Source organism: Patella vulgata, chromosome 1 (genome assembly GCF_932274485.2).
Source record: "Patella vulgata chromosome 1, xgPatVulg1.2, whole genome shotgun sequence".
NCBI lineage: Eukaryota > Metazoa > Mollusca > Gastropoda > Patellidae > Patella > Patella vulgata.
The window spans coordinates 85931379-85949166 of NC_065879.2; the positions used below are offsets into that span (position 1 = coordinate 85931379).

The following is a 17788-nucleotide window of genomic DNA, read 5'->3' on the forward strand; positions in this document are numbered from 1 at the left end:
TTTGGTTGAAGTGAGGGATTAGCCAATGAAACGCTCTGTTGGGGAACTGTGGGTAAATCACTAAAAACGTCAACGCTAATTGATTAATCATTATCTGACGTCATAGGGTCAAAAGCCACTCTTACGACCCCTGACACGACTTTCCAGTACAACCTGTCAGATCTTCATGTAGTGTAGGCCATCGAAAGTATAAAAAAAAACGAAACGAAATATTGATCTGTATTTTAATAAGATTGACCAGAGCTTTGGGTATCCACCTGCAAATATAAAGGGTTTTTTTTTGGGGGGGGGGGGGGTGAATCTTTAATTAAAATAGTAATAGTGTTCCATATTATAATAATATTAAATAATACATCTATGTAGTGTATCGTAATATATGTATGGTATCCTAATATAGTTATTAATGTTGTAATTATTAATGATGCCAGTTTTACATCGTTTTACATTTACATGTAGTTGGACGTTAAAACTCCATTTCCTTTCTATTTCCTACATGTAGGGAATTATTGAACAACAGAACAAGTTGCTTCTTGAGTTATTCAGCATCATGTGTGCCACTTTCAGGTATTTTTATTGTCACAAATTTGGTCATGACATTTAGGAAATCTCTTTAACCTGACAGATTATCTAAACTTGATCATCTCGACTTTCCATGAGTGTAATCACACGTATATTCATTTTCATCGTAAACTTCAGTATTATTGGAATCGGATTCCGAATCACTGGATACATTTTCATCATCCGATGCACTATCCGGTGATTCACGTATCGTATAAACATTATTACCGGAATTAGATCGAAAAAGCAACATTTTCTTAATTTTTCCAAATTTTCCTTCGTTTGAGAAAGAATCGGAATCATTGCTTTTTTGTTTTGACAGAGTGTCGAAGCGATTTGCACTTACACATGTTTCGACAGAATTATTATGGGATAGATCATACCTATCACCTTGCTCTTTCTCCTTAATGGGCGAAGTCAATTTAGGGGTGGATGGCAATTTGTCTTTGGTTTTATTATCCTGCGATTCATCATCACTTAGTATTGGCTGAACCTGCATGTTATTATTATAAGCTCCACCCCCTGGTTTAAATTTATTTTTTTTATTAACACTATTGGGTGAAGCAGAGATATTTTCATCGGAGTTACGTTTTCTTATATTTCGTAAATTAACTGTCTTTTCTTTTTCGGAGCTACCTTTTCTTTTATTCCCAACATTACCGATAACCGGTAATACGTCGGTATCACTATAAGATTCGTCACTAGGATCGCGATCTCCAATATATTCGACTGGGTGATATGTATCTTTATGCACTCGTAGATCTTGGATCCGACCAAAAGTTTTCCCGCAGCAATCGCATTCATTCCCTATTCCTTTATTTGTCGTGTGTTTTCTCATGAAATGTTTATTCAGACTATTCGTACGATTGTACGTTTTATGGCAAACTTTACAAGTGTAGGGTTTTTCTCCCGTGTGAGACCTTTTGTGCGTGACTAGACTAGAATTGGTTGTATACGATTTCTCGCACAGATCACACTTATAGGGTTTGTCATCACTGTGAGTCCTTTTGTGTCGGATCATATCGCTGCTGTGGCTAAAAGCTTTGTGGCATACATCGCAATTAAATGGTTTTTCACCGGTATGAATTCTCACGTGGGTCTGAAGCTGCGTCGAGCGCAGAAAGGCTTTGCCGCAGATGTCACACTTAAACTGCCTGTCATTGGTGTGAATTTTTGAGTGACGCTTTAAGGAACCCTTTGAATTAACCGATTTTCCGCAGACATGACATTTGAAAGGTGTATCATCTGAATGAGTCCATACATGTGATTGCACATTTCCCGCCGTACGAAATGTCTTTCCGCAAATATCACATTTAAACGGCTTATCTCCACTGTGTAACTTCATGTGATTTCTCAACGCTTTCTTAGAGTTGACTGGCTTCTCACAAATTTCACACACGTAAGGGGTGTCATTGCTGTGCGTCCACATATGGTCGGTCAACCAGCCCACTTTCTTGAAGGCCTTCCCACAAATCCCGCATTCAAATGGTTTAACCTCAGCTGGCCGCGTAAAATCGGGATTGGGAAACTCAATTGGTAATTTAATATGTCTTGGTTCATCCATCTGTGATTCTGACTCTTCTCCGGACAGTTGATCCATTTGTTGGTCAGAATCTGACTCATCATCTCTGGTGGGAGAAAATCTGGATTGCCAAATATAGGGTATTGAAAGAACCAGTTTATCTGGATTTTGGTCTTCGTGTGAAAACTGTCTTTCGTGATCAATTTTCTGTGGATTGGACAACCGTTTATTCAATTCAGTCTGTTTTTGTGCTCGGTCTGGATCTGACAAATCCAGGGGCAAGGGTTCTTCTTCATTTTTGACCTTTAAACCATTTCCTTCTGTCGGCTGCACGACGTCACCGGACATCATCTTGAGATCGTTCAAGATTCCTAGAAAAATTTTTTATAATTTCATTAAGACGGTCATTTCTAAAATATAGTCCCACTCAAAGTAGACATCAAAATGGGTCAACAGAGTGACTGAAGTCATGCAGGAGTTAGAGATGGGATTTAACGTCCACTCGACACAAACTAGGTCATTTTGGGACTCACATATGGTTCAATTTTATTACAATAATTCGCTTGCGCATAGGGGTCTTTAGCAGTGGGAGGAAAATGGCGGATGCAGAGATAACCTACGAGGTTGGACAGGCAACCCTACTCCTTGTCACGTACAACCAGGGAATTGAAACCACATCAGTTGACTCAATGACAGACATTATTATGATACAATTAAGTGCACACAATATAACCATTCGGTCAGCGACCACCACCCCTCCCCCCCAAATGCAGGATTTGGTTGTGTTTATTAGTTTCTATACATGTAGAAATAAATCATACTACACAAAGCAAACGGATGAGACCTTTGAATTTATTACTATGTTAGGGCTGGATAGTGGATATCCTGGAAATGCCGACCATTTTTCCCTAGGAGTAGGACTAGGTACCGTAGTGGAAACATTGATCTCTTCCATTCGGAATTGTAAATGCCATTCTCTTGAAATAATTAAGTTATTAGTTTTGTCGTCTCCATGAAATTGATTGCAAAACACGATCTGGCTGAACTCGTAAACTAGATACCGGTGTATTCAAAATGGATTTAGAGCGGTGTCGAGATTTAAAAATAAAATTATGCAAATTGTTTATTAAATTTTTGAAGACGTTATCGTGTTCGGTTTGATCGTTGAACGCATATATGCTAGTAAACGATATACTACCTTCTCCCGCTATCAGCACCAAATCCAAGGCACCATTTCTAATTGATAACAGATTTTCGTCTTGTTTTTCTTCACTCGACAATAAAATCGGCCATTTAATACAAGGGAAGTAACTCTGCAGGTATCTGAAAAATTATGGACTCGGATCGTGCCTTTGTTTAAAGTTATATTCCTTTCAGGCGCTTAGTAGGCTACAGTTTTTATTGGTTCGTTCGAAAGTCAGTCCCATATCTTTATTGTCTTTAGACGCACAAAATTAACAAATATTGATATGGGATAGGTATATCCTTTGAACACAGTTAAAATACACCCATATTAGCCTACATAAATATGTGTTTTTTGACCCATTTTTCACCTCTTTTAGGCTGCAAAGAATAGCAATTTAGCCCCTTTAATAACGTTAACATACTCACACCTAACAAAGAAAAAAAAAATCGCCATGCGCTTATTTTGTAGATTCTTGGCTCATTCGGACCAGATTCTCGACTCCTTCGGACCATGATAATCATTCAAACCATTACTTGAACATATTCCTGAAGCAATGGTCCGAGAAATCCCTCTCTGCCCATTGCTGGATTGGCTTCTGATACTTTTGAGGGAGTGCGTGTATTCTTCCCGTTCAATGAAATCTATCCCAAGTACAGCAACATGACAGCCCTTCGTAATAATCTGGGGTCTCCCCTAAAACTTTGGACAGTGATTTAAGGTATTACAAACGGTGAAAGTATTCTTCGTCTACATACAGTATTGTTTAAACATTGTATTCGTGTTGTATTTGTCACGCAATTAGTTTTTCTGCAATATTCTGCTATGCACTGGTTAATTGGGTATAATAAAATCGTACGTGAGTCATGACGTAACGTTATGTAAACATATTTGGTCCAATTTGGAGCTCTGTTTAAAATGTAAAGATATTGTTACGCAGTTAGCTATCGGTTGTTAATCGGACTAGGCCTATTGACCAGTCATAATTTAGAACAGAAATTTGCTTCCATTAAAGCAGTGTTTAGTGGGATTTATAGCTCCAACCAAACGAAACACTGCGAGGAGTATGTTATTTAAATGACAAGGATATTTACAATACGAGAGCTGGCTGAAAAGTTCTGAGCCTGAAAAGGATGGGAGGGGTTCACTAGTCCGCCGCTATAAATATGGGTATCAAAAAACCTAATCCGAACCCTAACCCTAACCCTAATAATAGATAACGGTGGACCAATGAACCCGCGGACTAGTGCACCTTAAGATGTCAAACATGCAAAATCTTAAACATATCCGACCATTTCCATAACAAAACATCTGGCACAAAATTCCCAATATTAGACCAACTTTCATGCAGTAGTTCAAACATAATTTATCTAATTTCATGCAGAAAATGTGACAAGCAATACGTAGGGGAGACTCAAAATGCACTTAGGGAAAGAATTAACGGTCACCGGTCAGACATAGTCACCAAAAAGACAAACCTGTCTCAATTCATTTCAACCAACCGAATCATGACATTTCTGATCTCATTGTCACGCCAATAGAAAAGACCAAGAGCGACTTTGAAACTTCAGAAGAAATTAAAACGTTTAGGCTAACTAGAGAAAAATTCTGGATTGACAAATTGAAAACAACAGCCCCCCCTAGGTTTGAATATTTATACGGCTAGCGCAATAGCTCCTTTTGTAGTTCCATTTAGCGCAACAGCAGCAAGTGCATCCAAAATCATCAGAAAACACTATACTGATCTCCAAGAAAGTCACCCGAAAATATTCACACAGAAACTTATAATTGCATATTCTAAAAATAAAAATCTGAACGACATCCTAGTGCACAGTAAATTAGATTAAATAAGACCAGTCTCCACCCTGACCCAAAACAAACCATATATCAAATCCTATCCCTAACCGTAAGTAAATAAAATCAATTAGATATAAGAATCCCTAGCCCTAACCCGGTAATGTGGAACAAACACGATTTTTTAGAAAATCCAATCCGTAGTAAGAAACACACTAATGTGGCTCTCTCCCGAGAGCCTCAAATTTATTTTCTTTTTTCTTCAGAAACAATAATACCAGAATACCAGAAGCACCACCCAAGGAAGACCATCAGCGCCACCAACACCAATAAACAGTGAAATCGCCTTTGTATATAAATCTAATGTATTGTATGTATTTTTAATAAAACTAGGAAATATCACGAACTAATTTTTCATCATCCTAGGTCAGTGCTTATGTGGAGACTTAACCTCTCCCCCAAATTCTTAAACCTAACCCTAACCCAACCCCTATAATAGATATCGGTGAACTAATGAACCCCCTATAATAGATAGTGAGCATTCCCCAAAAGGATACATCAATTTGGTTGAAACCAACTTTTGCCACTAAGTACAATCATTGACAATTTGAATGATCGACGATTGATCACTCGACATATTGCCAGTGTTGTGGGTGTGACAGTTTGAATTGACCCCCGGCGTGTGTTTGCTCCTGGGCACTTGGGCATGTTCGAAACTGTTGTTAGCGTTAACAACGAAGCTATATCTACTTCGGGTGGTGTGAAATGGTTCCTGATCACTGATCAGGTCATCAAAAAGTATTATGTATTTGGTTACTATAATAAGAGGGTTGGGCACATTATCGTGAACGAGTTAAGAATGATAGAAAAAAGTTTCTGAAAGATGTATCAAATCTCATGACTGCGGATCAGAAATGTGACAGATTCATGACGACCCGTCACAATCTGCGCCCTTTGAAGCAGATCCTGAAAATATTTTGACCAGATTTGTAACTATGGATGAAAAGCAACTAGTCGGTCGTCATATCCTAGTACTTTTATTTAAAGGTGACTGAAGAATTTTTTTCCTGATCGGCATCCAAGCCTTGCAACATCGTAAACATAAGTGAGTACACCTTGAAGGGGACTATGTAGAAAAATAAATGGAAACCATCAACTTCGCACAGGTCTTTCATAGATAGGCTTAGAAATTTTCAGCCAGCCCAATAAAACACAGATCCTATTTCGCTTCGTTTCGTTTTTACAGTTCAAAATTTCGTTTTACTTGTCTTTACAACACTACTGACCTGGAAGCGTTATCACTGACGTGTTATGAATGGTGTGAGCGATTAGCCAATGAAACGGTCTGTTACGGCGAACTTTAGGCGTGTTTTGCACGGAACTGTATGTAATCCACTAATAATAGCAATGCTGACTGGTTAATCAAATGTCTGACGTCATAGGGTCAAAAGCCGCTCGTATGACATCTGACGCGACCTTCCACTAGAACTGGCCAGATCTTCATGTAGTGCACATGTAGGCCATCGAAAGTATAAAAAAGCGAAACGAAGTATAGATCTATAAACTATAACATACTTATGGAAGAACAATTACTGATTTATTTGGGCGACGTTTCGAAGAGTATTCTCTCAACGTTTTCAAGCAAGAACAGTAACAAATGTCTAGAGCAATAACAACAATCCAGAAACCATGCATGACAACAACAAGATCAAAGGAATAAAAACAACATGATCAAAGGCAATGTACATATGAAGGATTAGTGAGGCCACTGATAGGTAATTATAGGGGTAAATAATTTTAATTAGACAACCAATCATGACAAATGAGAAACCATACATGATGTGATTGGCTAGGTGAGGGTACATCCAGGGAATAGTAAAGGACTGATAATAAGGGTAACAATACCATTAAACCAAACAAAAGGGAAACCATGCATGTTACGAAAACATCAGAGAAGTAGTAAACTACATAGAGATTAAATGGTTAAGCCATATTTAAGTGAATTCCAAAATATTAGTATTAAAATGCACACAACACAGCACAACTAGCATGCTCTTAAGTAAGAGTGTAATGATAGTCCTACACTCTTCCATCCGGCAGACTCACACAAACATTTATGCCTAGGATAAGTACAAGAAAACTTAACTGTTTACTAAGGATAATTACATAAATGACCATAATTAAGTGGGATATAATGGTTAATTATAAATATTGGAAAGCCACACCACAGTCTTATCCACAGGCTCCTAAGTAATTATGTCCTACACACTCCTTCCCATTGGACACACACACTTATTAAAATTAGTTCTTGGAAGGAATATTCCTGTGTCGCGATTGAGGTCTGGTTTGGATCTCCTGATATGTATTGCTTCCATGATTTTCCGTGTCTATTCGTTGTGTTGGTTGAGTGCTAGGGTCTTAGACGAATGGATTTTGTGGCCTGGATTGGACTGGAGGTGCTGGGCAACTGCTGTTTCTGCTGTGGGGGACCTAGAGTGATGCTGGGCGAGTCTTTTAGGTAGGGATTGTCGAGTTTCACCAATGTATGTGCTATGACACGAACACACAACTTCATAGACACATCCTTTAGGTGGCAGTGGAATGGTGGGTTGCAGTTTACCATTCGCTTTCAGGTGGTCTTTAAGCGTGGTGAATAACTTATAAAAATAAGATATTTATAGCACTGCCATTTATTTCACCGAACACAAATTGGCGACCTATTCGACTAGCGACCCATTCGACCGATCCACCTGGCAACCCTTTCGTTGGCAACCTATTCAGAACTATGCCAACACTACAGTCGCCCAAACTCATCTATTTTTATCCACCAATAAAATCCAACGTTACGTGTATCAAATGAAAGTAGAATATATTCTTTTTTATACAATCCTTTAGCTCAGAAAAGAGGTGTAATTTCGCATTATCTTACAAAATTCTGGACATCCAACTAAATATATTCCGAAAGGTAATTAAATAGGCTTTCCAAATTTTATTAGTAAACGTTGGCACAGTCATATTAAAGGGGTGCACTCTCATCCTAAACATGGCCAACTTTTTTTAAAAAAATTTAAAGGCGAAGTCCGTTAATATTCCGTGTCAAAATTCGGACCATCGTACAAAATTCTGATGACCCAACTAAATATATTCTAAAAGGTAATTGAATAAGCTTTCTAAATATTATTAGTGAAAGTTGGCACAATCATATTAAAGGGGTGCGCTCTCATCCTAAACGTCGCCAATTTTTCAATATTTTAAAGTGAAAGAACGGTAATATTCCGTGTCAAATTCGGACCATCGTACAAAATTCTGAGCATACAGCTATATATATTCTGAAAGGTAATTGAATAAGCTTTCTAAATATTATTAGTTAAAGTTGGCACAATCATATTAAAAATGTGCGCTCTCATCCTAAACGTCGCCAATTTTTCAGTATTTTAAAGTGAAAGAACGGTAATATTCCGAGTCAAAAGTCGGACCATCGTGCAAAATTCTGAGCATCCAGCTATATATATTCTGAAAGGTAATTGAATAAGCTTTCTAAATATTCTTAGTAAAAATTGGCATAATCATATTAAAGGGGTGCTCTTATCCTAAACGTCGCCAATTTTTCAATATTTTTAAATTGAAAGAACAGTAATATTTCGAATCAAAATTCGGACTATCGTACAAAATTCCGAGCATCCAGCTATATATATTCTGAAAGGTGATTGAATAAGCTTTCTAAATATTATTAGTGAAAGTTGGCATAATCATATTAAAGGGGTGCGCTCTAATCCAAAACGTCGCCAATTTTTCCATATTTTAAAGTAAAAGAACGGTAATATTCCGAGTCAAAAGTCGGACCATCGTTCAAAATTCTGAGCATCCAGCTATATATATTCTGAAAGGTAATTGAATAAGCTTTGGTGCAATATGTCTAGCCTCGTTCCTCTAGTCTCTTTTACCAATGGTAAAATATTTATTTTGTCTTAAATATTGGATATCAGAAGCGCACCCTTTTCCGGTAAGATCACAGCATCAATGTTGTTTTAAATTGACAAATAATTCGTGTTTTAAATGTTGAAGATTTTGGATGATATTGAGTTAGACACTTAGCTCCTTTAAATTGTGGAGGTATGGAGGGGTTAGCTGATTAATACTTTTGTACATTAAGATGAGTTTGTGACGCCTTGGCCTGTCTTGCAGAGTGATAAATCCTGTTTCTTCATATAATAACCAATGACTGGTAACCTTCACAGCCCCGCATATAGTCCTGAATGCATCTAGTTGTAAGTGTTCTAATTTATTTTTTTTAGTTCGTCTGTGCATCCATCCCATATTACGTCACGATAGTCAAAATGTGGAAGAATAAAAGAGGTATATATAGTTTTCAAGGTATTTCTATTAAGGCGGTGTTTTAAAGACCTAAGACAATTAATCATTTTACTCGTTTTAGTCAAAATAATGTTAACGTGTTTGTCCCATTTGCAGTTTTTCTGAAAAGTCAATCCCAAATGATTGTGTAGATAAACTTCTTTATTAGGAATTCCGTCCAAATTTAGTGTAGGTAACAATGGGTCTCGTTTAGTAGTCAGTGCAGGTGATTCAGTTTTCAGCGGGTTAAAGGAAACCAGCCACGTTTTTGCCCATTTGTTTAGCATTTCAAGATCACTATTTAAGACAGTCGCGCATGCGGTTGGGTCATTACTTTTTAGATAGATGGAAGTGTCATCCGCAAAAAGTCGAATATTCGATTTTATGTTCTTAACGATATCATTTATATATATAAGAAAGAGAAGGGGACCGAGGATAGAGCCCCCCTGTGGTACACCAACAGGGGCGGTCTTTGGGTCAGAGGAGACTCCACTTACAACGACGCTTTGCTTTCTGTTATACAAATAATTTTTGAAGCAAGTCTCTTCTGATCCCAGTCGCCCCAAGCTTCCGACACAGTGCAGCATGACACACCCTGTCAAATGCCTTGCTGATGTCACAGAACACCGTTCTCGTATACTGACCCTCATCTATGGCTTGACTAAAGAAGTGCGTATGGTCAATTATTTGATAGGTAGTTGAGTCACCGTGCATAAAACCGCTCTGTAAGTTAGTTATCTCTCATGAAGTTAAAGACATGCTTGTAAATACATTTTTCGAAAATTTTAACAATGATGCTCAAAAGGGAAACGAGTCTGTAGTTGCCACATTCAGAAGGGTCGCCTTTTTTCAGTATTGAAATAACATTAGCTGATTTCCAGATTATCGGTACAGTTTTTGTCGAAAGGGAGAGATTGAATAGATTACATGCTTGTAAATACATTTTTCGAAAATTTTAACAATGATGCTCAAAAGGGAAACGGGTCTGTAGTTGCCGCATTCAGAAGGGTCGCCTTTTTTCAGTATTGAAATAACATTAGCTGATTTCCAGATTATCGGTACAGTTTTTGTCGAAAGGGAGAGATTGGATAGATTGCATAAGGGTTACATATTTCAGATGAGATGGAATTTAATAACTTGCCATTTATGTGATCAGTTCCAGTAGCTTTGGAGGTATCAAATGATAAGATAATGTCTTTAACTTCTTGCGGTGTTAGTGTTAAATTACAGAGTGAGTTTGCGTTGTGTTCAAGTTCAGGAAGCTGTGTCAAGTTATGACTGGTTGAAGGGGGTGGAGAAAAGGATTCCAGTGTTGATAAGGGGAGGTAATTCATCATTTTTTATACGTTGCCCTTTCACATAAGAATTGACAAGACGCCACCAGTCTTTACTACCAAATGTTGTATTATTATTTATTTTTTGGTCTATTTTTTCATAAAATTCCTGTTTGCATTTTCTTATAAGATTAATATATTCATTTCTAATTGATCGAAAGTTTTGCCAATCATGTTCTGAATTTGTTTTTACAGCTTTTTTGTACACCTTTTTTTATCTTTTTTTTCTAATTGTATTATTCATCCATAACTTATCCCTGGGCCGAATGGTTACTATCTTGTTTGGAATATTATTTTTTGCTATCCTTGTCAGTTCATATGTGAAAGAGGCACAGGACGTATCAGTCGAACTGTTATCAACAATGGAATCCCATGTAAAATTTAGTACGTCATGTCTAAGTCCGCCATAATTAGTTTTATTGAAATCCCAAAATTATGCGTTTGAAAGAAGGAAACTTTGGACGCTTGAAAGTTAACCGACAGAACACAGGGCAACGGTCGCTGCAGAAGTAATCTAAACAACCAGATTCGGAAATATATCCTGGACAATTTGTAAGAATAATATATCGACTAAACTTATATTTCCGTTGTATCATATCGCGTGGGATCATTTATTATTTGCTTAAAGTTAAAAAGAGCAATTGACGTGAGGATATTCTGTAGCCAAGATCTGCCACATCAAACAGATCCTACAGAATACATTGGACCAACACCCGAGAAAAGGGTTATACACGTCGGACTTAACATTACAATAGGGAGGAAACTGGACCAAGGATACATGAGCAGATGCTAGATCTGCTCGCAGTGGCTAGAGCAGTTTTCCCAACAACCAAGTTTTACCACGCAGATCCCACGTCTTCCCGATTCCGACCAGACAACTAGATCGCCTACCAAAACATCAACAGCTACAACCAATTGCTCTCCACCGTACCTTCACCAAACGCTACCACACTACCAAACTTCAAACTGAAAGGAAACGACACCATCCACTAGAGCCCAGACACGGCGAGCGAGATCTTCAACTGCTTGATGGGGAATTTAAACTAGAACCAATAAAAGGGAATGAGAAGCCGTCTTAAGGACAGACGGTTGTCATTTTGAGCGACAGACTTCTCAGCAACCCCTAGAACTTAGCATACTTGACAAAGGCCTCAAGTTTATTACAACTCCAACAATAACATCCATAGACCCCATTTTCCACGCAACCGATCGCAGAGGTAAAAAATTATTCACAGAAAAATCTACTTGCAAACCACCGAAAAATTCATTATCACCAGCTCTTCTAAACACTTTCGTCCAAATGAACACAGAAATATTATCCCTTTAACCGTGATCACAAATACCCTAAAAAAAGACAAAAACATAATAAATTAAGAAAAAGGACAAAGGCTCGTGTTCTGTCATAATGCATCGCACAGACTATATCTCAGGGGCAGAAAAATAATTAAGTAATCCTAAACATTACACTAATAGTAAGTGCAGGGGGACTGCACCACACAAAATTTATAGACAAATACACGGACAAAACATCATACTCAGGAAAACACAAACAGACAGACAATTAAAACCCATCTTTAAGGACACCGCAACCTTAATAAACAACATCTTACATGAATTGCAAGACAAGGCATACATAACAGCAAAACAAGATGATTATCTATCCGCTAAATCTGACTGTCGACAACGACACTACCAAAAATACATACAAATCCAGAAACAGTATGTTTTATACCTAATAAATTACCCAAGGGACACCCAATAATATCTGCATAGGCGTAGGAGCTCAAAGTAATTCAGGGGGGCATAAGAGAAAATTGCCCGAAATCAATATAATATAATCAATATAGTATATATATCGAAATCTATATGATCAATATATAGTATATTATATTGATTATATATAATCAATATAATATAATATAAATCAATACCTATCATAAGAGAGCTTCGGGCATATTTTCGGGCATGCAGTGGACAAGAAAAAGATAGAAAATACTTTTCGGGCAGTGTGGATCTCATAGAAATAAGTTAGTTATATTTTTTCTCTAAATGTTAATAGAAAAAAAGGTCGTCGAATTTTTCATTGCCCGAAAATAAATTTTTTGGGGGGCAAATGACCCCCCTGCCCCCCCCCCCCGACTCCTACGCCTATGAATATCTGACAGTGGTGGCGAATCATACAACGTATCACACTATATTAACCATGTCTTTATACCCCTAGTATGCCTTAAAGACACCAACGATTTTATTCGCAATATCAAACAGTTAAGATTCTCTGAGCACACCATTTTAATATCTATCGACGTACAGGACATATATACGAACATCGATAATAACATAGGTATTGAAGCAGTTAGGAAAGCATTTCTTAGGAACCCGCAAGCATTCCAGACCGGACGAAGATATCCTCAACTTACTCCGCATCTGTCTGAGGAATGACCAAGAGTACCTCTAGTCTTCCGGAACTGCGATGAGAACCCTTCATGGGAAAGGGACGTATTGCCACTCTGTCCATTAAAACCGGATTTCTATGGACGTTCTCAGATGACGTTTTCATAATCTGGACGTATACACTAGACGAATTCTGGACGTTTTTTTTTTTTGTTTTTTTTTTCGTTCTGAACAATCCTCATCCATCTGTCAAATTAACCGCAAATGTAAGTCATAACAGCATAGATTTTCTTGACGCCACAGTTTTTATAAGTAATAACACTAGCCAGTTGGAAACTAAAGTTTTTTCAAAGAAACCGATACACATCAATCACTGTTCTAAAGCTCCTCTCACCCAAAACAAACGTTCTCTGGCATCATAAAATCTCAGATTCTCCATTTCCATAGGATATGTACTCAGAAGGCTGACTTTGAGTCAGCATGTACGCTGGTATTTAGCAAACTAAGAGAAAGGGGATATTCCAAACGCTATCTCCGACGTAAAAAAAAAACCCAACACTCTAGCTGAACTTGCCGCCAAAGAAAAAACTTGTGGCCACCGAATATGTCAAACATGCAAAATCATAAACATATCCGACCATTTCCATAACAAAACATCTGGCACACAATTCACCAAAAAAGACAAACCGGTCTCAATTCATATCAGTCAACAAATCATGACATTGCTGATCTCATTGTCACGCCAATAGAAAAGAACGAGAGCGACTTTGAAACTACAGAAAAAATTAAAACGTTTAGGCTAACGAGAAAAATTCTGGATTGACAAATTGACCCCCCCCCCCCCCTTAGGTTTGAATATTCATACGGCTAGCACAATAGCCCCTTTTGTAGTTCCATTTAGCGCAACAGCGGCAAGTGCATCCAAAATCATCAGAAAACACTATACTTATCTCCAAGAAAGTCACCCGAAAATCTCCACACAGAAACTTATAATTGCATATTCTAAAAATAAAAATCTGAACGACATCCTAGTGCACAGTAAATTAGACTAAATAACACCAGCCCTCACCTTAACCCAAAGAATATATCAAACCCTAGACCTAACCCTTAGTAAATAAAATCAACTAGATATAAGAATCCCTACCCCTAACCCGGGGATAGTGGAACAAACATATTTTTTTTAGAAAATCCAATTCTTAGTAGGAAACACACTAATGTTGATCTCATCCGAGAGCCTCAAAATTTATTTATTTTTTTCAGAAACAAAAATACCACAATACCACAAGCATCACTCAAGGAAGACCATCAGCGCCACCAACATCAAAAAACAGCGAAAACAACTTTGTATATAAATCTAATGTATTGCATGTAACTTTAATAAAACTAGGAAATATCACGAGCCAAATTTACATCATCCTAGGTCAGTGCTTATGAGGAGACTTAACCTCTCCACAAAATTCTTAAACCTAACCAACAATAAGGTCAACAATCACGTGCCCTAACCTTATTTACATCTCAGCAACCTTAACGAAATATTGAGTTGGCCTTAAGAAATAGTTCCAGCCGTTAAAACATGTAAAAGATTAAAGACTGTATAAGAGCAATCTGGTTAAAACACAGATCTTATTTCGTTTCGTTTTTATAGTTCAAAATTTCGTTTTACTTGTCTTTACTACACTAGGATCTGGAAGAGTTGTTATTTAACACGTGTTCTGAATGGTGTCAGGTTTGAGAAAATGAAACCGTCTGTTACCGCGAGCTTTAGGCGTGTTTTGCATGGAACTGTGGGTAATCCATTAGTAACATCAGTGCTGATTGGTTAATCATATGCCTGACGTCATAAGGTCAAAAGTCGGTCTTTTGACCCCTGACGTGACCTATCGCTATAACTTGTCAGATCGTCACGTAGTGTAGGCAATCGAAAGTATAAAAAACGAAACGAAATATAGATCTGTATTTTAATCAGATTGGTATAAAGGGATTTACGAACTCACAATCTACACCATGTTCCTGAAGCAACGACTGCGAGTTTTACAACATCTAGACATTGCTTGTTTACTTCACAATTTTCGAACTTATAGCTGTGTTATCTACAGACACGTGAGCAGTAGCGTCCAATCAGAGGTTGTGACATCGCGACCTCCACGGAAATCTTGACATTGAACGAACCTTGAACTTAGCACTCGATTATCACAGGTAGACATTTAGCTTGAAAACGCGAGACTTGGTAGTCACGACGATCGAGGAATCTGATAGGCTCACAAGCTGGGCTTGTACCCAATAGAAATCAGTGCTGAAATATTCGGGGTATTACGTGAAGGCCTTGATAAGATGTACGTAGTTAAAGCGAGAACAAGCCTTCTATTGAAGATGAACCTACACAGTCGCCTGTTTCTTTTGGCGGTATATTAGATTCAAAATTCTAACATGCTATCGTCTAATTTCTATTCATGCATTTTCTAACTTCTATTCATGTAATTTCTAAATTAAAACAATGTATAATCCAACTTTGTTCAGTGTAAATTTTAATTCTGTTTCATCTTATTTCTATTATTAAAGGGCCAATCCCGATAATATTTTGGAGATAAATTTGTCTTAAAATCATCTACCTTAGAGCCGAGCAACTAACTCAATATATGTGATGTTTTCAAACAACTTAAATCCGTCAGTCTCCATCTGGAAATGGAGACTGGTGTCCCAAGCTGTATTATACGGTGTCTGGATAAAACCAGACTTTTATTTTATAAGAATAATGTGTAGGTGGAATTTACCTTTCGTTATCAAGTACAGCACATGTGCCATTCACTGTACAGACCGCTAAAGGAACGGGGATCGATTATCAGATCACCCAAAGAAAAAATTGTCCCCAAATCTTAAAAGGGTTACGTGTCCGGATAAGCAGTTTTGACATTCACGTCCAAACGACTCAATATTTTGAGCTGAAAGTTTGAGACAAGGTAGATACACCACTCCTCTATATTTTGGTACTTAAATTTCATACGTACTCGGACTTTTATTTTTAAGACTCTGTTCAAATCGGGATAGTCCCTTTAAGACGAAAATCGTCTACTTCATTGTCGTTTTACATGTTAAGCGTGAACCTCGAATAAATTTAGAATTTTGATACTTCTACCTAGCAACCATCGTTATCAACTAGCAATGATCGGGACCATTATGTTGGTAAAAACGACTCGCTCTTCGTCAGGTTGAATGGTTTGACGCGTGTTAAAATTGAAAACAACATCGAAAATGATATGGTTTGCAAATACTACTTCAAATATAAGCTAAACAGCTAGCATTTGTTCATTTTTTTAAAGACAAGTGCAGGATTTGGAGAATTTTATTTGATTTTTTGATTTTTTTTACAATTGAGCCAATTAAACATGCATTATGCAAGAGCAAAATCTGCTTATTACAAGTCTTTCTTTAGGCCTGAAATGTTATCTAAATTATCAATTAGACATTAATTAACTTATCCAGACCATAATAAACTCTCGATGTCAAGGCTAGCCTTCGGTGTAGGCTGGATTAGATTCCTATATGCCGCTAACGGCCAAATATAATTAAATCAGAAAAAGTGGATAATCGTGACTATGCTGTTTATATTAATGATTTTAGTAATGATAACCGAGACTATGCAAAAATTTCACCGGCTTCTTTCTCGGCTCATAGTGGATCAATTTGACTGAAATTTTCAGCAAATTACCTTTACACTATCTAGTTTTTAATTATTATAGCGAGAACTGCCAGCTCTTTATCTAATCTCCCATAATGTATCTTTAATATTTAGATATTTAGATGCTGTTGGTCTATATTCTATTACTGCTCCCCGTGCCAGGGGGAGAGACAAGGGGGGGGGGGAGGGAGAACCAGAGCCTTATATGCAATGGCGTCCATGAAGTCAGTTGGCCAGACCCTCTATATATAAGGCTCTCTCTCTCCTCTCTCTCGCTCTCTCTCCCTCTCATTTCGTCTGAATAATAGAAAAAAGATGAAATAGAATTAAAATTTACACTGTACAAATAAGGAAGTTAGATTATACATTGTTTTGATTTAAAAATTACATAAATAGAAGTTAGAAATTAGACGATAGCACGTTAGAATTTTGAATCTAATATACCGCCATAGTTCCTTAGTCCCTATCAAATTATGACACAATCTTCTGTCTGATTTAAACTTTTCCAATCATGGTCATGCCTGTGTGTCATGAGTTTCCGACCGCCCCGCAAGAAGTTTCTCCCCCCCCCCCCCCCGTCAAAAATTTTTCGACCATAAAAAAATAGATATACATTGTCCGTCAATTTTACAGCTCCCCTGAGAACACCCCACCCCCACCCCCGCCAAAAAATTAATTGTCCGTCAATTTTACAGAGAGAGAGAGAGTAATGGGGTTTAACGTCCACTCGACACAACTAGGTCATTTCGGGACTAACATGTGGTTTAATTTTATTTCAATAATTCGCTTGCGCATAGGGGTCTTTAGATGTGGGAGGAAACCGGAGGACCCGGAGAAAACCCACGAGGTTGGACAGGCGACCCTACTCCTTGTCACGTACAACCGCGGATTCGAAAGTCAATTTTACAGCAGAGCTACTTACGGCCCTGTGATGGACTATACACAATAAATTCAACTTATGCCTGCAATCAAAATGA

General features: G+C 37.6%; 1 protein-coding gene across 1 annotated transcript; it reads right to left on the minus strand.

The window, feature by feature from the left end:
- Positions 1-287: 287 nt before the first annotated feature.
- Positions 288-3444, minus strand: LOC126825914 (zinc finger protein 436). The gene is made up of 2 exons (XM_050555535.1): positions 3279-3444; positions 288-2451 (listed from the first exon to the last, which is right to left on the minus strand). The coding sequence occupies exon 2, from the start codon at positions 2429-2431 to the stop codon at positions 638-640; it is 1794 nt and encodes a 597-aa protein (XP_050411492.1). The 5' UTR covers positions 2432-2451; positions 3279-3444; the 3' UTR covers positions 288-637.
- Between the last annotated feature and the right edge of the window lie 14344 nt (positions 3445-17788).